This window comes from Brachyhypopomus gauderio, chromosome 17 (genome assembly GCF_052324685.1).
Source record: "Brachyhypopomus gauderio isolate BG-103 chromosome 17, BGAUD_0.2, whole genome shotgun sequence".
Lineage (NCBI taxonomy): Eukaryota > Metazoa > Chordata > Actinopteri > Gymnotiformes > Hypopomidae > Brachyhypopomus > Brachyhypopomus gauderio.
Window position 1 is genome coordinate 5,691,613 of NC_135227.1, and position 19,864 is coordinate 5,711,476.

Genomic DNA, 19,864 nt, shown 5'->3' on the forward strand with positions numbered 1-19,864 from the left:
TTGCTCTGGAGAGCTACGCGTAGCGTTTACTCTGGCTGCCGTTAGCTTCCCTCCTGCTAGGGTTGGCCGGGCCCTCCGCCTCGTAGCTGCGTGAAGCAGCCGTGCAATAGTGACTTAGCTTGTTAGCTTTTGGGTTAAGAAGAGTATTCATCAAATCAGGGAAACTAAGAGAAAACTAAATTGTTGGGGTTGGTGCGGGTGTTGAAGGAAGCGATGATACATTAAGAAAACGCTGCATTGCCAGCGACGCTCATCGTGTCTGAAGCTCTTCCAGCTCTCGCAAGACATGCTGCACACCTCCGTGTACTGGAGCCTGTTCAATGGCTCAGGGCTGCTTATTCATTTCTGTGGGTCTGACTGAGCCCAATATTTATGTTAATTAAGGACTATCTTTGGCAGATGAGGCTAACTGTGAGTCTAGCTAAGCAGAGGAGTCTGCGTCTGCGGGGTTCTGCGTCTGCGGGGTTCTGCGTCTGCGGGGTTCTGCGTCTACGGGGGTTCTGCGTCTACGGGGGTTCTGCGTCTGCGGGGGTTCTGCGTCTGCGGGGGTTCTGCGTCCGGCACCAGGCAGGCTGAGGGCTCTGGTCTACAGGAGTACAGAGCTGTGTTTTTCCCCCTGAAGTGAATGCAGTTTTTCAGGGCCAAGCTTGTCCTGCGATGCCTCCCAGAGAAGCCTTTTCATTTTTTTATGGCAATCCTTAAATAAATAATTAGGCAGTGGGTAGGAGCGGGGAGCAGGACTTGTGGCTGGGAGTGGATCTGGGAGTGGATCTGGGAGTGGATCGTTCAGAGTGTGGTCAGTCCGCCCGCTGCCTGCCCATTGAGTCTAGTGGAGCAACACTGTCCAGTTCCCTCCAAACACCACCCAAAGCGTTTACGGGTTCACATAAGAGGGGGGGATGGAGAACCCAGCGGGACCCCTCTCTGGAGGGCCCATCCATGCAGCCCTCACACAGACCCCCCCCCCCCCCCCCCCCCCCCCCCCCCCAACCCTCCCCGCACAACACACCCGCACAGCACGAACAGCCGGTCAAAGGCTGGCCGGCTGGGAAAGACCCCACCTCTCCACGCTGACTCTCAAAGCAAGTGTAAAGGAAACTCTATAAGAATGAGGGACTTTCAGGATTGGGAAGCCAAGCCCCGTGTGCATCTGCGTCTGTCTTGTATCATAGGTCTGTGCAGAGATAAGCATGACGATATTTCACCGGACTTTCATTAGACCAGGCTGCAGAATTATGGCACTCCTGTGAAAATTGGTGCAAGTCAGAAAGTACGAAGTCAGCGGAGACGAAAGCCGTATGGTACACTAGGGAGAGCGGAACATCGTAACCAGGGGTCACACGTCTAATCTGATCCAGGGGTCACACGTCTAATCTGATCCAGGGGTCACACGTCTAATCTGGACCAGGGGTCACACGTCTAATCTGGACCAGGGGTCACACGTCTAATCTGATCCAGGGGTCACACGTCTAATCTGATCCAGGGGTCACCCGTCTAATCTGAACCAGGGGTCACACGTCTAATCTGATCCAGGGGTCACACGTCTAATCTGATCCAGGGGTCACCCGTCTAATCTGATCCAGGGGTCACACGTCTAATCTGAACTAGGTACTCGGACGCTCACCTTGTCTTTGGCCTCATTCAGCAGATCTTCTAGTTCGGAGAAGCTGAAGCTGGCCACGGTGATGAAGTCGCTGACCACAGACACAAACTTGTCCCCTCGGTCTCTCGAGTGGCTTTGCTGGTACTGCAACTCCTGTGGGTTCAGGGACAGACGGGGGGGGGGGGAGGGCGTTAACGGGCGATCTTGTCTCTCTCTTCCCTGCCATCACCTTCTGATTGATCCCCAACACGATGCGTTCCTCCCACCCTTCATAAAATGTCTTCACAAGAGTGTCTGAATACTCACTGCCTCTAGCGCCTTGAGGCCACTCTTTATACTGAACACCTCCTTCTCCAGTTCAGCCAGGCTGCAGGACACAGAGGAACAAGTCAGTCACAAAGCCAACGTCTCCCTGTGTCTCCAAAACCCGGTTTGTGCTTCTGACTGCATTTAACATCGTAGAAGCAGCAGGAGGTCTAGACGAACTCTCACTTGACTTTGGCTGCCTCGGGTACAGTGAGCAGGTCCTGCTGGACGTTGAGGATGTCGGGATAGTTCTTCTCGAAGATCATGATCAGGTAGTGCAGCATGGTGATGTTCCTGTGTATGAGGAGCAGAGTGCAACAAATGTTCAGTTTCTCGGACCAAAGCGAAATGTCCCATCGAGTATGTGCTGCTTAATATTCTGCAAGCACGTTTGGGATTGGCCGAGTGATCTTGGGCCACGCTAGCGGCTCTTCCAGCGTGGCAGCGCTGACCTGTCTATGCTAGATTTGGTGTCTGCTATCTTGTTGAGGCTGGACACTTTGAAGCCGTAGGCGTTTCCCCTCTGCCCCTTGTTCAGGAAGTTGCCGAAGGCCAGGACCACCTCCAGGATCTGCGTCAGACGCTTGCTCTTCATCACCTCGCGAGACGCACACAGGATGGCTGGGAAGAGAAGACGGAGGAGGATGAGGAGGATGATGAGGGCGATATTCACACTGTACAGAGGCACGTAATAAAGGTTTCTACTAAAACACCAGACTGTTCAGAGCGTAAAGGAGTTTACCAAGACTGGACTGGGTCCGTCTTCCTCTTTGCTCCCCAGGAATTAATTTGTATAAAAAAGCAGGAAGGAGACAAAGAGAAAAACTAAACCACAAACTTCCCCCTCCAAACCACAGGCACCAAACAACTGTACATCACCTCAGCATGGACCGTGAACTTAAGCATGGGGGTGGGGTGGTCATGAATTCTGGTGTCTGTGTCTTTTTGAGGGTGCACCGGTCTCAACTCTGAATGGCCCACTGGGATTTCCACCGTGACTTCACACTGTTGAAAACCACACCTTCCCCAGCAGGATCTGCTAAAGCGGCCTCGCCGTCACTGGACAACCTTCATGGAGGGGGGGAATCCCAAGCCCATGTGATGGAGGCTGGGAACGTTCCCCCTGCTCTCTAAAGCAGAATCGTGCACGAGGGTTCCAACCGATGTGGCCGACGTGAGCTCTCGCTTGACGGAGCGGACAGACAGCCGTGGAAGTGTGTGACTGCTTTTATTTCCAGTTTAACCTCAATATACTGTTCCACTCGCAGCCAAGACAACAGCAAAAACAGCAGACAAACAGGAGTTGCTACTAATGGATCTTGTTAGCAACAGTGTGTGTGTGTGTGTATTTTGTGTGTGTGTACACATATGTGTGTGTGGTATATTTTGAAGGGGTAGGTTGTTATGGGCTGCTACAGTGTGGCATTCCAGGTGAACCAAGATCATAAATGAAGCCTTGAGTCAGACAGAAAGATACGTTCCGTTCACACACACGCGCGCGCACGCACGCGCGCACGCACGCACGCACGCACGCACACACACACACACACACACACACACACACACACACACACACACACACACACACACACACACACACACACACACACACACACACACACACACACACACACACACACACACACACACACACACACACACACACACACACTCGAACCCTCCGGAGCAGCACAGTGTGTTTATGAGAGCGAATGCGCTCTCAACATTTGCCAGCTTTCCAAAACAGCCTCCCTGGAAACCCCGTTCTTTATTTGAACTGGAGAGAAACCCAAGAACAAGAGCCATACGCACACAGACTTGCTAATGCTGGCTCACAAACCATCAGCCCTCTCTCTCTCTCTCTCCCTCCCTCGCTCCGACACACAGAAGTTATGGGCGTCCCCGTCATGCTCCCGGGAGAATGAACTGCTGTGTGTTACTTGGAGGAGAGCTGACTAGAGAGTTTACAGCGCTGTGTCCAGACCCACCCTCCACCTTTGGCTTGGCCTCGGCGAGTCGCTCCGCAAACTTCTTTTTGAAGAACAGCGACTGGAGCCTCTGCTGGTAGTGGTCGATCCTGAAAGGAAGTCAAGCAGAGGCAGGAGGAGAGAAGAAAGGAAGCAGAAGAAGAAGAAGAAAACAGACAGTCAGTGTCTACAGGGGAGCGGCGTTTCAAAGAACCGTTCCCCTCTTCCCCCGTCGGGCTTTTATCATTAATCAAACCCCGCAAACTCCAAACGTCCACGGAGAAGCGCCAGGCAGACGCGGAGCAACAGCGTGAGGGGAGAGGGGGGCAACAGCGTGAGGGGAGAGGGGGCAACAGCGTGAGGGGAGAAGGGGCAACAGCGTGAGGGGAGAGGGGGGCAACAGCGTGAGGGGAGAGGGGGCAACAGCGTGAGGGGAGAGGGGGGCAACAGCGTGAGGGGAGAAGGGGGCAACAGCGTGAGGGGAGAAGGGGCAACAGCGTGAGGGGAGAGGGGGGCAACAGCGTGAGGGGAGAAGGGGCAACAGCGTGAGGGGAGAGGGGGCAACAGCGTGAGGGGAGAGGGGGGCAACAGCGTGAGGGGAGAAGGGGGCAACAGCGTGAGGGGAGAAGGGGGCAACAGCGTGAGGGGAGAAGGGGCAACAGCGTGAGGGGAGAGGGGGCAACAGCGTGAGGGGAGAGGGGGCAACAGCGTGAGGGGAGAAGGGGCAACAGCGTGAGGGGAGAAGGGGCAACAGCGTGAGGGGAGAGGGGGGCAACAGCGTGAGGGGAGAGGGGGCAACAGCGTGAGGGGAGAAGGGGCAACAGCGTGAGGGGGAGAAGGGGCAACAGCGTGAGGGGAGAAGGGGCAACAGCGTGAGGCGAGAAGGGGGCAACAGCGTGAGGCGAGAAGGGGCAACAGCGTGAGGCGAGAAGGGGCAACAGCGTGAGGGGAGAAGGGGCAACAGCGTGAGGGGAGAAGGGGCAACAGCGTGAGGGGGAGAAGGGGCAACAGCGTCAGGGGAGAAGGGGCAACAGCGTGAGGGGAGAAGGGGGGCAACAGCGTGAGGGGAGAAGGGGGCAACAGCGTGAGGGGAGAAGGGGGCAACAGCGTGAGGGGAGAAGGGGCAACAGCGTGAGGCGGAGAGGGGGCAACAGCGTGAGGGGAGAAGGGGGCAACAGCGTGAGGGGAGAAGGGGCAACAGCGTGAGGGGAGAAGGGGCAACAGCGTGAGGGGAGAAGGGGCAACAGCGTGAGGGGAGAAGGGGCAACAGCGTGAGGGGAGAAGGGGCAACAGCGTGAGGGGAGAAGGGGCAACAGCGTGAGGGGAGAGGGGGCAACAGCGTGAGGGGAGAGGGGGCAACAGCGTGAGGGGAGAGGGGGCAACAGCGTGAGGGGAGAAGGGGGCAACAGCGTGAGGGGAGAAGGGGCAACAGCGTGAGGGGAGAAGGGGCAACAGCGTGAGGGGAGAAGGGGGCAACAGCGTGAGGGGAGAGGGGGGCAACAGCGTGAGGGGAGAAGGGGCAACAGCGTGAGGGGAGAAGGGGCAACAGCGTGAGGGGAGAAGGGGCAACAGCGTGAGGGGAGAAGGGGCAACAGCGTGAGGGGAGAAGGGGCAACAGCGTGAGGGGAGAAGGGGCAACAGCGTGAGGGGAGAAGGGGCAACAGCGTGAGGGGAGAAGGGGCAACAGCGTGAGGGGAGAGGGGGGCAACAGCGTGAGGGGAGAGGGGGCAACAGCGTGAGGGGAGAAGGGGCAACAGCGTGAGGGGAGAAGGGGGCAACAGCGTGAGGGGAGAAGGGGGCAACAGCGTGAGGGGAGAAGGGGCAACAGCGTGAGGGGAGAAGGGGCAACAGCATGAGGGGAGAGGGGGCAACAGCGTGAGGGGAGAAGGGGCAACAGCGTGAGGGGAGAAGGGGCAACAGCGTGAGGGGAGAAGGGGCAACAGCGTGAGGGGAGAAGGGGCAACAGCGTGAGGGGAGAGGGGGGCAACAGCGTGAGGGGAGAGGGGGGCAACAGCGTGAGGGGAGAAGGGGCAACAGCGTGAGGGGAGAGGGGGGCAACAGCGTGAGGGGAGAAGGGGGGCAACAGCGTGAGGGGAGAAGGGGGGCAACAGCGTGAGGGGAGAAGGGGCAACAGCGTGAGGGGAGAAGGGGCAACAGCGTGAGGGGAGAAGGGGCAACAGCGTGAGGGGAGAAGGGGGCAACAGCGTGAGGGGAGAAGGGGCAACAGCGTGAGGGGAGAGGGGGCAACAGCGTGAGGGGAGAGGGGGGCAACAGCGTGAGGGAAGAGGGGGCAACAGCGTGAGGGGAGAGGGGGGCAACAGCGTGAGGGGAGAAGGGGGCAACAGCGTGAGGGGAGAAGGGGCAACAGCGTGAGGGGAGAAGGGGCAACAGCGTGAGGGGAGAAGGGGGCAACAGCGTGAGGGGAGAAGGGGGCAACAGCGTGAGGGGAGAAGGGGGCAACAGCGTGAGGGGAGAAGGGGCAACAGCGTGAGGGGAGAAGGGGGCAACAGCGTGAGGGGAGAAGGGGCAACAGCGTGAGGGGAGAGGGGGCAACAGCGTGAGGGGAGAAGGGGCAACAGCGTGAGGGGAGAAGGGGCAACAGTGTGAGGGGAGAAGGGGCAACAGCGTGAGGGGAGAAGGGGCAACAGCGTGAGGGGAGAAGGGGGCAACAGCGTGAGGGGAGAGGGGGGCAACAGCGTGAGGGGAGAAGGGGCAACAGCGTGAGGGGAGAAGGGGCAACAGCGTGAGGGGAGAAGGGGCAACAGCGTGAGGGGAGAAGGGGCAACAGCGTGAGGGGAGAAGGGGCAACAGCGTGAGGGGAGAAGGGGCAACAGCGTGAGGGGAGAAGGGGCAACAGCGTGAGGGGAGAAGGGGCAACAGCGTGAGGGGAGAGGGGGCAACAGCGTGAGGGGAGAGGGGGGCAACAGCGTGAGGGGAGAAGGGGGCAACAGCGTGAGGGGAGAAGGGGCAACAGCGTGAGGGGAGAAGGGGCAACAGCGTGAGGGGAGAAGGGGGCAACAGCGTGAGGGGAGAGGGGGCAACAGCGTGAGGGGAGAAGGGGCAACAGCGTGAGGGGAGAAGGGGGCAACAGCATGAGGGGAGAGGGGGCAACAGCGTGAGGGGAGAAGGGGCAACAGCGTGAGGGGAGAAGGGGCAACAGCGTGAGGGGAGAAGGGGCAACAGCGTGAGGGGAGAGGGGGCAACAGCGTGAGGGGAGAGGGGGCAACAGCGTGAGGGGAGAAGGGGCAACAGCGTGAGGGGAGAAGGGGCAACAGCATGAGGGGAGAGGGGGCAACAGCGTGAGGGGAGAGGGGGCAACAGCGTGAGGGGAGAGGGGGCAACAGCGTGAGGGGAGAAGGGGCAACAGCGTGAGGGGAGAAGGGGCAACAGCGTGAGGGGAGAAGGGGCTGGTTCAGAGGCCTTTGCGTAAAAGGGGATTTCAAAGCCCAATTATTATTCAATACGCCTTAAGTGGGAAAGCAAGGGAGCGTTCGGGGCGCCGGTGAGACTAGACAGGAGGCAGTGGGACCCAGGAGCCCGCAGACTGTAGCTGTGGCTTCACAAAAGACAAAGCATGATGAACCACACCGCAGTGAGGGAGAGGGCTTTCGTTTCAAAACACGCCATGCTTTTCATCCCCACATGAAAAGCTCACTTATCTTGGCCAGGGACACGCCGCACTTCCATATTAATACGGGCACGCCGAGTCGAGTTTGACTTTGGCTTCGGCTCGGAGAACGGTTGTTGTTGTTTTTTTTGCGCGTTTCCGCGCCTCACCTGCTCATGTCGTAGAGGAAGCGGTCGGCGCGAGCCATGCGGTCCAGCTCGTGTTTGTGCTCCTCCAGCAGGTCCACGTCACTCTTCTCCGGGATGAACTTCAGCAGCTGTGAGCACAGGAGACGCGAGAAACGTGAGGGGACGAGAGGCGTGAGGGGACGAGAGGCGTGAGGGGACCAGAGGCGTGAGAGGACCAGAGGCGTGAGAGGACGAGGGGCGTGAGAGGACGAGGGGCGTGAGAGGACGAGGGGCGTGAGGGGACGAGGGGGGTGAGGGGACGAGAGGCGTGAGGGGACGAGGGGCGTGAGGTAAAGGCTTGATCACATCTGTTTAAGCGTCTGTTCATTCAGCAGGCGGCGCACGTGGCACACGTGGCATTTTGGTCTGTCCCTCACTTATCTGCCGAGTGTCACGCACGTGTCCTGTTGCGCTGCACCATATTTCTGTAATACTGCATGTTGTGGCACGACCGAGCCTTCCACTTCATTACAGATTCAAAAGAGGTTCAAATCCAGCCAACTATCATTTACTTTGCTTGTGATTAATATGTTAATATAATCAACAATGTAATGCCACTGTATGATGTTCAGGGCTCTGTAATATAATATAATACGGCAGTGGGGGCGGGGCGGGGGGCGGGGCTGGTGTACCTGCTCCAGCATGTCTTTGGCCAGCTCCTCCCGCTCATCCATCTCCAGAATGGCCCTCTTTATCTCCTCGTTACTCATTTTCAACCTGTATGGAGAGAAAAGCATCATCAAACGGGGAAGCAGAGGTAGCACACGCAACGTGACCTCGTCCACATGTACGCGCATATGCACGTGACCTCATCCACATGTACGCGCATATGCACACGTGACCACGTCCACATGTACGCGCATATGCACACATGACGTGACCTCGTCCACATATGCGCACACGTGACGTCGTCCGTGACGTGACCTCATCCACATATGCGCACACGTGATGTGACCTCGTCCACATATACACAGCTGTGGCAGGGCTGGTGATGGTCCCCACTGGGCTCTGGAAGCAGCGATCAATGGACAGCGGACTGAATTAGAGCTCCATGGAGGTTGTGTTGGCTGACCGCATTAGAGGGCGAGGTTGACCCTGGGCCTGTGGTGGCCGACTGAGCCCCTAGGTACTGTGGATTTAATTCTATCTGTGTATCTGTGTGTGCACAGGCTGGTCTTCACCATCTCTATTGTGATATTACATTTAAGTGGGGTCAGGTCGAGCAATACACATTTTAAACACTAAAGACACTTGTTCTTCACACTTACTTCAATATGTAGCAGCTCTCTGCTTTCATGGTCTAATATGCTAAATATATCGGAATACTTCTAACGGAAAGGCTTTTCACTTAGTATGGATTGCTCACTAAACAGATATCTAAAATCAATACTTGTGATTGCCAACTGTCAATATACAGGTCAAAGGTTAAAACAGGATACTGATAGTTAGCAGTATCTGACAGTTTTTTTTCCATTCATTGATGATGCTTATTTTGGAATTCTAGTCCTCAGTATTCCAGTTCAGTGTCATCTCAGACCTGTATGTACTGACGGACCTGTTGTACTGGCAGGGATGCGTTCTATGAGTAGATGACGAAGCACTGTTGTAAGTTGCTCTGGATGAAAGAAACTGCTAAAGTCCATAAATGTAAATGTGTATATAAATGTAAAGCACATTTTACAGTTCCTCGTGTTTTAATCACAGAAGTCTTTCTGTTTTGTTCACCTTATCCTGAGGCGAGTATGCCATGTGCACGCTACCATCTGGCTACTTTGTACACCTAGAGACTGACTGGGGAATGTGTATAAAATGCACCAAATCTTTCTGCACTGTGAGGACGTTTGATTGATGGGCGTCTTTGAAGAGCTATTACACAGCTATAAAAAAAAAACAAAACAAATCCTGTCAAAATGGACCAACACATCAGCAGTGGTAATGACACATCTGTCATTACTGTGTAAATCTAGTCGACTGAACACTGAGAACCAGCAGCGGTGCCTTTTAAAAGTGACGACTTGCTCCCCGAGGGCGACGCCCTTCGTCGTGTTGAGTCGAGTGCAGAATCAACAGTGCTGACTCATCACTCAATACGTACTTGGAGAGCAAGATAACGCAGTTCTGTGCCCGCCGCCCATCGATGACGGACAGCTCCTTCACTTTCCGAGAGCTCAGGTACAAGTCGTCCATGGAACCGGTCTCCTTCTGCGGAGAGCCAGAGAGAGGAGGACACACGTCAGTGTGGCCGAGCGTGGCCGCCCCTACCGCACACAGGAGCCCAACACTGCTTTGGTTGAGATGAGCTCGGTGTAATTCACAATGACTCATATTACGATAAATCCTACTGAATATTTGACCAGGATTTTTTTTTTGTTTTTAACGGTAAAAAGTACGAGCAAAAAATGTGTGTGGCGAGGGGAGTGATTCACGAATGTGGCCGCTGCTGAATCTGACTCCATAATTGCTTTAGCTGTACTGTATGGGCGAGCTGGCTTTCCAGTTCATAAATGTGCCAAAACTTACATCAGGGGTCATGTGCTGCCTTTATGGAGATCACGAAGCAACGATAAATTTAACCCGAGTCCATGTTTTACACTTTTCGAACATCATTCCAGTGAGAGTGCAGCATTAGATAAACAAAGGAAACTATGAGATGATGCAGTGAGTGAAAATGGGCACATTAGACCCATAACTTTCCACAAGCCACTCGACGGACAGGAAACGGTGGCGGGATGGAGACCGGGCGCTGAGCGAGGCCCGGGGCGAATGAGGCTCCGGCAGACGTGGGAGGAGCCTTGGCTGAGGTGAGTCTGTTTAAAGTACCCTCGTGCTATTTATGGGTAACATGCTTTTCCTGCACTCCACGTATTCTGAGTAGAGGAGTGATGCAACAGGAAGTGACCCGGTGGCCAAACAGGCCTCACTTCTTCCACGGCGCAGGGCTGGCAGGGTTTGGGTTTGGCGGGCGGGCCGCGGACCATTCGTGCAGCTTTCAGCCCACGCCAGAACGCCACTCACTACCAGCTCTGCAGATGTGTTGGGCGATGGCGCTGTAACTTTTAGGAAACCATGAGCTTGTGGGTCTGGTGTGTATTTTTACTGCTATGGTGTCCTAGCCAAAAACGCAAAATGTCAGATGAAAGGACGTCAAGAACATTCTAACCCCCCAACACCTGACAAACGTGAAGGTTCAGATGTTCTCCTCAGAGATAATCCACACAAAAATATGATGATCTACACAAACGGAAAAATCTACAAACTTCTTAAAGGCATCAAACATGGAACTTTGAAGCTAGCGTAGCTACAAGCAGATCGTTGAGTGCGAGACGAGACTAAAAGATCACAAATCTCAGAGGAGACTTACCTGCTTGAAGGATTGGTTAGTGAGCAGGTCCTGGCAAGGCAGTCGGGCAGCAGAGAGAGAGTAGAACCATAAGGACACATGCAGAGATGAGCATATCAAGTGCAGATCTTCAGGAGAAAGCCGAGCCTAGGCTGGGCTACAGGTCAGACTACAGGCAGGCCTGGATACACCACACGCCCTCACAGGCCCATCTCAACGAGGCCATAACAGTTAGGGCAAACTATGGGAAACTACATATCCAAATAGGTGAATATTACTTCAGATTTTCAATATGTTAGACTTTTGTTAATGGTATAACCGCCTTGCAGGCTGTGAGGGGCTGTTGTTCACGACTGCTGGCATGGTTGGGCCTGAAAGGGCGTGTGTTGGGCCAGAGGAAGCACTGAAGCGGTTACATCATGCTTCGCCTCTACTGCGTACGGAAGACGAGAAGCCATCCAGCAGGGAACAGCTGCTGTAGCAACTGCTCTACTCTATGACAAGACACCGACTACTGTATCTTATTCTCACACACATTCACAACAAAATGCACACGGGACAAAACTCGTCTATTTGGTGAATTACGGCTCTACTGTAAGTTGAAGTGACGGACAAATGCACTTAGCAAACTCTTCCGTACTTGCTGCCTCTGATAAGCTGAGAACATTTTCTCAATGTCCTTCAGGTCAAGGACTTTGAAGGCCTTCAGGTCATCGATGTCATGCCAAATGGTTCCAGTGATCTTGTTCTGTGAAAACAAATGATATAATGCAGGAGATTCCATAACTGAAGTCACAGTTCAAGGATAAGTCTGGAAAACCATAATGTGAGTCCATGAACCCAGATATGGTGTTTCACTTGAAAGAAAGCCAAAGTGTTTTCCAAACTGTAACTGTACCATGAGGTGCTCACCTCTCCCAGTTTGGCCCAGTTAAAGGACTTGAGTGGGTGTGATGGCTGAGGGATGCTCTTGGTGCGGAAGCTCGTGCCGCTGCTGAAGGAAGCCGACCCTGGTGGAGGCGGGGCACCAGTGAAGATGGGCGGGGCCCCAGTGAAGATGGGCGGGGCCCCAGGAGGAGGCGGAGGTGGTGGTGGTGGGGGCGGGCTGGAGAATGGGAGTGGAGGGGGTGGGGGTGGAAAGTCACCCATCATGGGAGGAGGAGAGGGAGCCATTGGACCCCCAGGTGGAGGAGGTGGTGGAGGAAACGAAACACCTCCATTCTGAAAACCCAAAGAGAAATCAAATCATTAATCAGTCACTACATATCTAGAACTGAAAGGGCAAGTAGCAGCACTTCTGATGATTACAAAAATTAATTAGGCCTCAAGTCATGATTAATTAGCCTTATTACATCGGCTAATTAAGCAAGTCTACAATAGCCAACCCATTCAGCTGAACCTACTGGCACAGAGAGCCATACGTTAGTGAGAGGAGCACTCACAGAGATGTCGCTGATGCGAGAGGACAGGTCAAACACCTGCTCCCGGGCGGAGCGCAGCTCCACGCCCTCTTTCTGCAGCTTGGCCTTCATCTTGTTCAGAGTCTTCATCATGTCTTCCTTCTCTTGTGTTTTTGTGTCACACTCCCTTTCCTTCCTCTCAAGCCGTGCCATGAGCTCGGTGTGTTCTTAACACACACACACACACACAGAAATGAATGAATGATTGGCATCCCATGTCCAGAACACACACACGCACACACAGTGTATATGGTGATTACCTTTCCTGAACCTCTCTGCCTGGTCTCTCCACTGTTTCACCTCATTCTCATTCACAAGCCTGTTAGCGGAGAGAGAACATCAACACTTAGATCACTAGTCTAAGTATTCTGTGTATTCACTAGTCTCTCTGTAATGCTTTAAATGTCCTCCCCTTACTTCAATTATCAGTAATTAATGCTTGACTCATTAATGTATTGTTATTTTGCTTTAGAAGTTATTGTCATTTAAACGTAATGTATGCACACATCAGTCTGTAGTAAGAGCCAGTGAAGAAGCAGCACTGAACACATGAGCGTATATGTTCCATTTGAACACACGATCAGAGACACAGTGACACTGAGTTTCACAAAGAAACAAAAGAAAGATTTTAATGTTAGGTAGCCATTTAATGACTGCCAAAAGCAAATGTTTGAAGCATACCAGTTGTTTGTCAAGAAATGTCAAGATGGGAAGAATGATGACGAACACAGGGTCATTAACTGCTAATGTTTTTTTTTACAAAAGGTTTTAGTTCAGTAGTAAGATGAGGACTTTAAGGGTTTATTGGAAGGCCTTTTGAAAAAGCCTGAAATGAGACACCTGGAGTGTTGCTTTCCATAGCTGAGGAGGACAAGGAGAGAATGAGAGAGTAGGAGAGAGAGAGAGAGAGAGAGATAGAGAGAGAGTAACAATTAACTACTGGCAGAACCACATAGATAGAATGAAAAGAAAAATAAAGATGAATTCAGACAAATATGATGTATAACAGACATTGTTGTCTCTTTCCATATAAGCAAACAGTTTAAGATATCAGCACTACTGATTTACTATAGTGCTGTCATTTATTTTAAACATTTCTCCCCAACAGAGGTCGAAGAAAGGAGAGATGAACTCAATGGCGGATGCCAATACTGTTGAAGTCAAATAAAAGTCCACCAGCCAACAGGAGGAAAAACATTCTCTATTTATGTAGGACAATTTATTCTTACCGCTAGAAGAAACATGTCAGGCCAAAAGGCTATTAGCACAAGCAGAAGATCCTTGTGCGCTCTCTAATGTTGCTTCACTGAATAGGAATGGCCTTACGTAAGCGCCTACATGTTGTTGTTACTGTTTGCTACTGGAAAGAATTACACTATAGCATAAAAACTAGATAAACAAAGTTCAGTAGGAGCTGGCAGAGAGAATCAGAGCAGGAGAGGTCCTACAGAACACTTTCCAATCGTGCCTTCAAACTGGGGTCTAAGCACATTAATCATGGCCCTCTTGGCTTGCTTTTGGTGATGATGGTGGAGAATGGAAGTGTGTTTGGTCTGAACACAGAAAGGCACAAAGGCAAAGAGAGGGAGGGAGAGAGGGAGGGAGAGAGAGAGAGCGAGAGAATCAAGAATCGTTATGAAGTCAAAGATGGGAAATTAACAAGAAAGACAAAAGGTAAAGAGCGGTGTGTTCTTGGCATGGGTAAACGTTTTCTGGTCAATATATTTCTGGTCATTAAAATTTTATGGTGAACTGTTGGGCTTGATCATGAAGTTTCCATACATGCTGTGTCTCAATTTCTAAATTAAAAGTACTGCATGCAAGTCCTTTCTTTTATTTTTCATTCATGCGCCTACCTTGCTCTGAATAAAAGATACAGAACTGATGCGATTTACTGGGCTAATTCAGCTGGAGTTAAAGCTTTGATCATTCATCTGGGATGATGTACTACCTTCAGTCCAGTTCAGTTCATTCAGCTCCTCAGTGTAACAAACATGGCACACACACTCCCCCACCAGTGTGACGGGGGGATTCTCTGCATCCATCTAAAGAATGTCCACCCTTTCTCTTCCAATTAGCCATCAGGTGTTTCTCTCATTATTCTGCTCTTCACTGGAGCCTGAAATGCTGCTGTGTCTCTGCGGGCAACGACAGACTGTGCTTTGATCTGCACCAGATCTAAAGGTGAGCGCAACACTCCCCACGGCCCGTCCGACTCGAGACCACTTCATCTCTGTTTCGGGCAACAGTCACAAATATGCAGAACACTGGACCGCACTTTGGAGTTCATTGGAAAGGGAGGGGAGGGAGGAGAGGAGAGGTAACCCCCCCCACCCACCCCACAAAACGCCTGCACAACTACGCAAGGCTCTACTGTTCCATCACAGAGTGCTTACATTCGAATGATGTTTTTCACATTGAAATTGTCCAAGGGCGAAACATCTGGGTCTTCTCCTTTGTCGTCTTGCAGGATGATCTGCTGAAGGATGCGATCGAGGAGCTGCCACTGCTGGATACCGCCCGCCCCGCGTTTATCTGCAATCACACGTGCTTTAGGTCACACGTCATTTAGCGTACCCCAACAGAGCACGGTCCCGTCTGCCCAGCAGAAATGACCCAGCACTTCACACACTTTTATCTCTTAGGTTCTACAAACTTTTCCTAATTTGATTTTACTTCCACCAAGAAGTTACAGATAGAATATGATGACACGGACATAGATATTATTGTGTTTCATTGTTCAAAAAATGTCTCCAACATGGCTAACTGATGGCAAACTGAGAGCAAACAAGTTATTCAGCCCTCAGATGCTTCTTACAGTGGGATTCGAGAAACTAGTCTAATTAAGGAACTGGGCCGTTTCCCCAAAACATCAGTATTAAAATGTAGACATAATGGCAGACATGGCAGTGTTCGGTTTCCTGCTTGCTCTATTATTTAAATATGGTCATTGTTTCACGATGCTTTTGGAAAACCCAGCCCAGATAATTAGACACACATTGCAACTAAGAATAAACACCAGGTCTAAATCTAGATGAATGTAAATATGGTGAAAGTACCAACTTCGTTCATTTCTATCAACAATCCTGAAGGGGTTTGTGAGAGCTGAGGATGTAACATGATCCCAAAACTGCAGTAAGAAAGATCACACTAAAGGACGTACGAGGTTATAAACACACTGTCAAACACTCAAAATGATCATCCCTACAAAAGGATCCCTGTGATTCCAGCTTTTTGAGCTGCTAGAATTAATTAATGTTTCTATGGCTTGTATACCGCTTGGCCGACTCTGTACGAGACGCGTTACGACGGTTACCACGGTGGGTCCGTGATTGGCCGATCACTCACAGGGCATCTGGAGGCAGTGCTGGAGAACGGAGAGGAGGTGAGGGTAGGCCTCCGAGTGGTTCAGCTTCTTCTTGATCAGCTCAAACATCTGGCTTGCGCTCTTCGTGTCCACGTGCGTCTGCGAGGGAAGCCATAGTCAGTTTTCGCCCGGTGTGGGTGAGGTCAGGGGTTTCATGACAACATTCATACAGTCTCATGCTTTTCTGCGTCATCTCTCTTGGACCGGAGGTGTTAAGAGGTTTCTCACATATGAGCAGGAAACAGGAGGAGGTGGTAGTTTGGGCTAATCAGTTGCTGGTTACCATGGCCTAATGATACTTACCACATCAAAGCGTTTGGCAAGTTCACAGTCATCCTCGTTCCGCACCATCTCGAAGAAGTCCAAATGTCTACAGACACAAGACGTGAGAACAGATTTTCCTTAATGGCTGACGACAGTCTCACTTTAAATAGAAACAATTATAATAATAATCCAGACAGGAGTCTCTTACCTGTCCAACGTGGCATTCTCGTGGCCTCTGAGTTTGTCAATGACTGGCTGGATCCCCAACATGAGGAACTCGTACCTCAGGTGGAGGCGAAACTCAAGGTTGTCCTGCACAAAACAAAGTGAATCCTTCAGTGTCATGGTGAGAGATTGATGTTCACATTCCTACAGTGATACGTACAGTCATGTAAATGGCAGGGACCTTATTTGGTACATTATTTGTAAGCATCATCCTTTATGTGAAATTAACATACAAATCCTAGCATCCATGTGCATATCCATCCATATGTGCTTTCCTCATATTTGATAGCAAAATCTCCTCATTTTATCGGACAGAGCCATGGCGGAATAGCAGTTCTTTAATGGAAATAAATGTGCAAAAGTGAGAAAGCTGTTGTCAGGGTTAAATCAGGACACCTGTAAGAGGAACTGAAGCAGGGTTCTGTTAGGGTTAAATCAGGACACCTGTAAGAGGAACTGAAGCAGGGTTCTGTTAGGGTTAAATCAGGACACCTGTAAGAGGAACTGAAGCAGGGTTCTGTTAGGGTTAAATCAGGACACCTGTAAGAAGAATTGCTTAGTGGAAGTAATACATCTGTTTTGCTTTGGAATGGCAACCAAAGATATGCGACTATGGTAACGAAATACACTCTAATCTCATTCCCATGTGTGATGGTCACATAATTTGTAAAGGAGACTGAAGTGATCATATTTCTGTGTTGTACTGTAAAGAAAAATTGCCATTGTAATGCACATCAAAAGTGAACTCACCTCCCCAGCCCCTGCATTTAGCACAGCGTTGATGAAGGACATAATGGCGGTCTTCAGATTAACCTCGTCTCTATAGCGTCCCAAGCTCCTGTCCAGCTCATTCAGAAGGGTCTGGGAGACACAGATGTCAACATCTAAAGACATTCGTGGAGGTTTCACACATCTAACATGTTTTTGATCTAGTTATTCCTTTGCATTCGGATTTTGTACGTCTGGGGAAACCATTTTCTATGGGCTGCTAAAAACATCTACAATAAAACTTATGTTTAAATGAATAGAGCTTCTTTTTAAATAGATATGTTTCCTGGTATGAGGCCAGGAGATCTACTGTATGTCCATATTATGAAGATGATTATAGTTGGGTCAAAGGGTCAAAAACAAATATACACTTAGGAGATCTGACTCCACATTTAAGCTCCATAAAGCATAATCTTTGAAAGTGAGTGTCTCTAAACCATGATGTCATTCTACCCAGCATGACTCAGTATTAAAATTACTGTCACCAATAAAGTGTAGTTTGAACCCCTGGCAATACCACCAGCTGCTAACATGTCAGCATCACACACACAAAAAACAAACAAAAAATATATATATACAAAAAGTAAAAACAAAATGGCTTTTAGTCTCTAGATGTAGTCTACCGTTTTAATCACGCTTACAGCTTGTCCAAACCAAAATGTCTAACCAGTTGACACCGTGTCACACGTGCGCAGTGATGTAATGCATTCATCAATAAACCCCAGCTCACCCGACACTCCAGATACAGAGCGAGCGGAGGAATATAAAAGACTAAAAGAGTATTCTCTCCACGTCCACTCACACGTCCAGCCTTTCCACAGGCCGACCCTTTGACCCATGGAGCACGGTTTCCCGTGCCGGGCGTGGTACCTGGAAGCGTGTCCTCTCTGCAGCGTATTTCTGGTAGTGAGCCATGGCCTGCAGAACTTTCTTGTGGCCGTCGGGCACCAGACACACGGCCCCCAGGATCTCCAGCACGGCCACCTTGGTCTTGATGTTGTCCTGGCGAAGGCTCTGGGCGATGGTGGTGATGCTCTGCGGGTGGGCGAGTACGTGAGCTCGCCCCTGCGAGTTGTTCATCAGCGCCTTGATGCAGCCGATGACGGAGGTGTGGATGCGGCTCTCTGACGTCTCGTAGTCCATGCTCTTCAGGAAGTTCAGCAGGCAGGTGAGGCCATCCAGCTCGATGAAGCGAGTCACGAACCTGCATGGGCCAGAACCCAAACGACCCCGAATGACCCCACCTCTATCAAGCCAGTAGCTACACATCATGCGTTTATAATAAGCGAACAAAAACATTTTGATAGGTTTGCAAATGACATTTTTCTGATGGCACAACATGCTGATTCTTTCAGATTTCAATTATAGTACAGTAATTTATGAGAAGATAAATGAAAGAAACAGGGGTTTAAACATTGCCCTGGTCTGTACTGAGGTTTCTTCACTGAGTATGCTCAGACATCTTGGCATGGACCTCCAAATCCCCAGATGGCTTCCATAATCGATGCAGCGCCATGTAAAACACACAAAACCGTATGTTCTGCAGATCAACCTTGAAACATACCGGGATGTTTCAACAGGCCCCTCAACTCCTCATTCATCATAACTGAGCTCATTAGCCTGCCTAATTAAGGCCAATTTTGCCTCCGAGGCTGCCCGCTGCTTTGCAGACATCGCAAATCGCCTGTCTGTTATGCATATGGAGGGGGAGGAGCTTGGATGTGGGCGGGGACACACGGCTTCATAATAACTTCTTTTCCCCTATATGGGTGCTGTATTTTGAGCGAATCCCAACTCCAGGTTGCAGTCCCCTCATGCTCCGTTTGATGTACCCAGGGACCCATGGAGCCCAGCATCCTGTTAGCCTCCTGTTAGCCTCCTGTTAGCCTCCTGTTAGCCTGCCATCCTGCCTCTCTGAGCAAGGCTTCGGCTACCTGGCGTAGCACAGCTGTCTTTGGAACTGGCTCACAAGCCATTGGACCTCAGGGGGAAAGACATGAGGTCATAGCTGGCCGACTCTGAATCTGCTACTCTTCCCCTTAATTGTTAGCGCTGCTGTCTGTGGATTAGCCTCTTATCCGATTTCCACTTTAAACCCATCCCGAATGCTTGGGGATCACTTAAACTTAATCTCAGACACGGATGATCTGTGCTTTGCAGCGGATTAAGGCAGTCTGTTCTGAAGTAATGTTGAGAGCTGAACTGTTACACGGCAGCTGTTTAAATCCTCCGTCTCTCCATTGGATGTGTGGAACATCTGGGGTGCTTTTGGAGATGATGTCTTATGGGTTTGGATCAGACATCTGTCCTTTATAAACAGATAGAGAATTAAACCCACAGATGAGCACATGCTCATAGTTCTGATACTGAGAAATATCAACTCTACTGAAGGCCCCACATTCCATCAGCATATCACTCAGTCATTTCATCTTCATGCCCGTCATTAATCATCATCATTATTAATGCTACGAGTCTGTGCTGACTGCTCTGCTCAGGCTTACAGCATGTGTCTGTGAACGCGAATCTCATGACCAAGTCCCCTGGACTAGTGTAAAACCAGAGCACACACTCAGACACTCACACACACTCACACACACTCACACACACTCACACACACTCACACACTCCCCGTCTGCGCTGAAAGTTCAGCTTCCACACTGAATGATGTGACTGTGGTAAATGAGAGCAGCACATTATTCAATGTGTGCGTTTAGTCCATACAACAAGCTATAAATCATATTTAAATCTATACCTCTAAACTGAAACAGA

General features: G+C 51.0%; 1 protein-coding gene across 5 annotated transcripts in view; it reads right to left on the reverse strand.

Annotated features, from left to right (window-relative positions):
• The window catches only part of daam2 (dishevelled associated activator of morphogenesis 2), an 80,740-nt gene that overhangs the window by 8,364 nt on the left and 52,512 nt on the right, over positions 1 to 19,864 (reverse strand). For 2 of the 5 annotated variants that reach the window (XM_076977547.1, XM_076977548.1), the window contains exons 6-25: positions 17,966 to 18,299; positions 17,078 to 17,188; positions 16,311 to 16,414; positions 16,142 to 16,208; positions 15,820 to 15,937; positions 14,868 to 15,006; positions 13,312 to 13,332; positions 12,732 to 12,790; positions 12,454 to 12,638; positions 11,924 to 12,232; positions 11,652 to 11,759; positions 11,033 to 11,062; positions 9,767 to 9,873; positions 8,304 to 8,388; positions 7,654 to 7,760; positions 3,898 to 3,986; positions 2,362 to 2,530; positions 2,096 to 2,203; positions 1,910 to 1,970; positions 1,625 to 1,756 (exon numbers count right to left, since the gene is read on the reverse strand). In XM_076977547.1, the coding sequence (XP_076833662.1) occupies positions 1,625 to 1,756; positions 1,910 to 1,970; positions 2,096 to 2,203; positions 2,362 to 2,530; positions 3,898 to 3,986; positions 7,654 to 7,760; positions 8,304 to 8,388; positions 9,767 to 9,873; positions 11,033 to 11,062; positions 11,652 to 11,759; positions 11,924 to 12,232; positions 12,454 to 12,638; positions 12,732 to 12,790; positions 13,312 to 13,332; positions 14,868 to 15,006; positions 15,820 to 15,937; positions 16,142 to 16,208; positions 16,311 to 16,414; positions 17,078 to 17,188; positions 17,966 to 18,299 (2,443 nt within the window). The remainder of the gene's footprint in view (positions 1 to 1,624; positions 1,757 to 1,909; positions 1,971 to 2,095; positions 2,204 to 2,361; positions 2,531 to 3,897; positions 3,987 to 7,653; positions 7,761 to 8,303; positions 8,389 to 9,766; positions 9,874 to 11,032; positions 11,063 to 11,651; positions 11,760 to 11,923; positions 12,233 to 12,453; positions 12,639 to 12,731; positions 12,791 to 13,311; positions 13,333 to 14,867; positions 15,007 to 15,819; positions 15,938 to 16,141; positions 16,209 to 16,310; positions 16,415 to 17,077; positions 17,189 to 17,965; positions 18,300 to 19,864) is intronic. The other 3 variants (XM_076977550.1, XM_076977549.1, XM_076977551.1) reach the window with 3 other exon arrangements.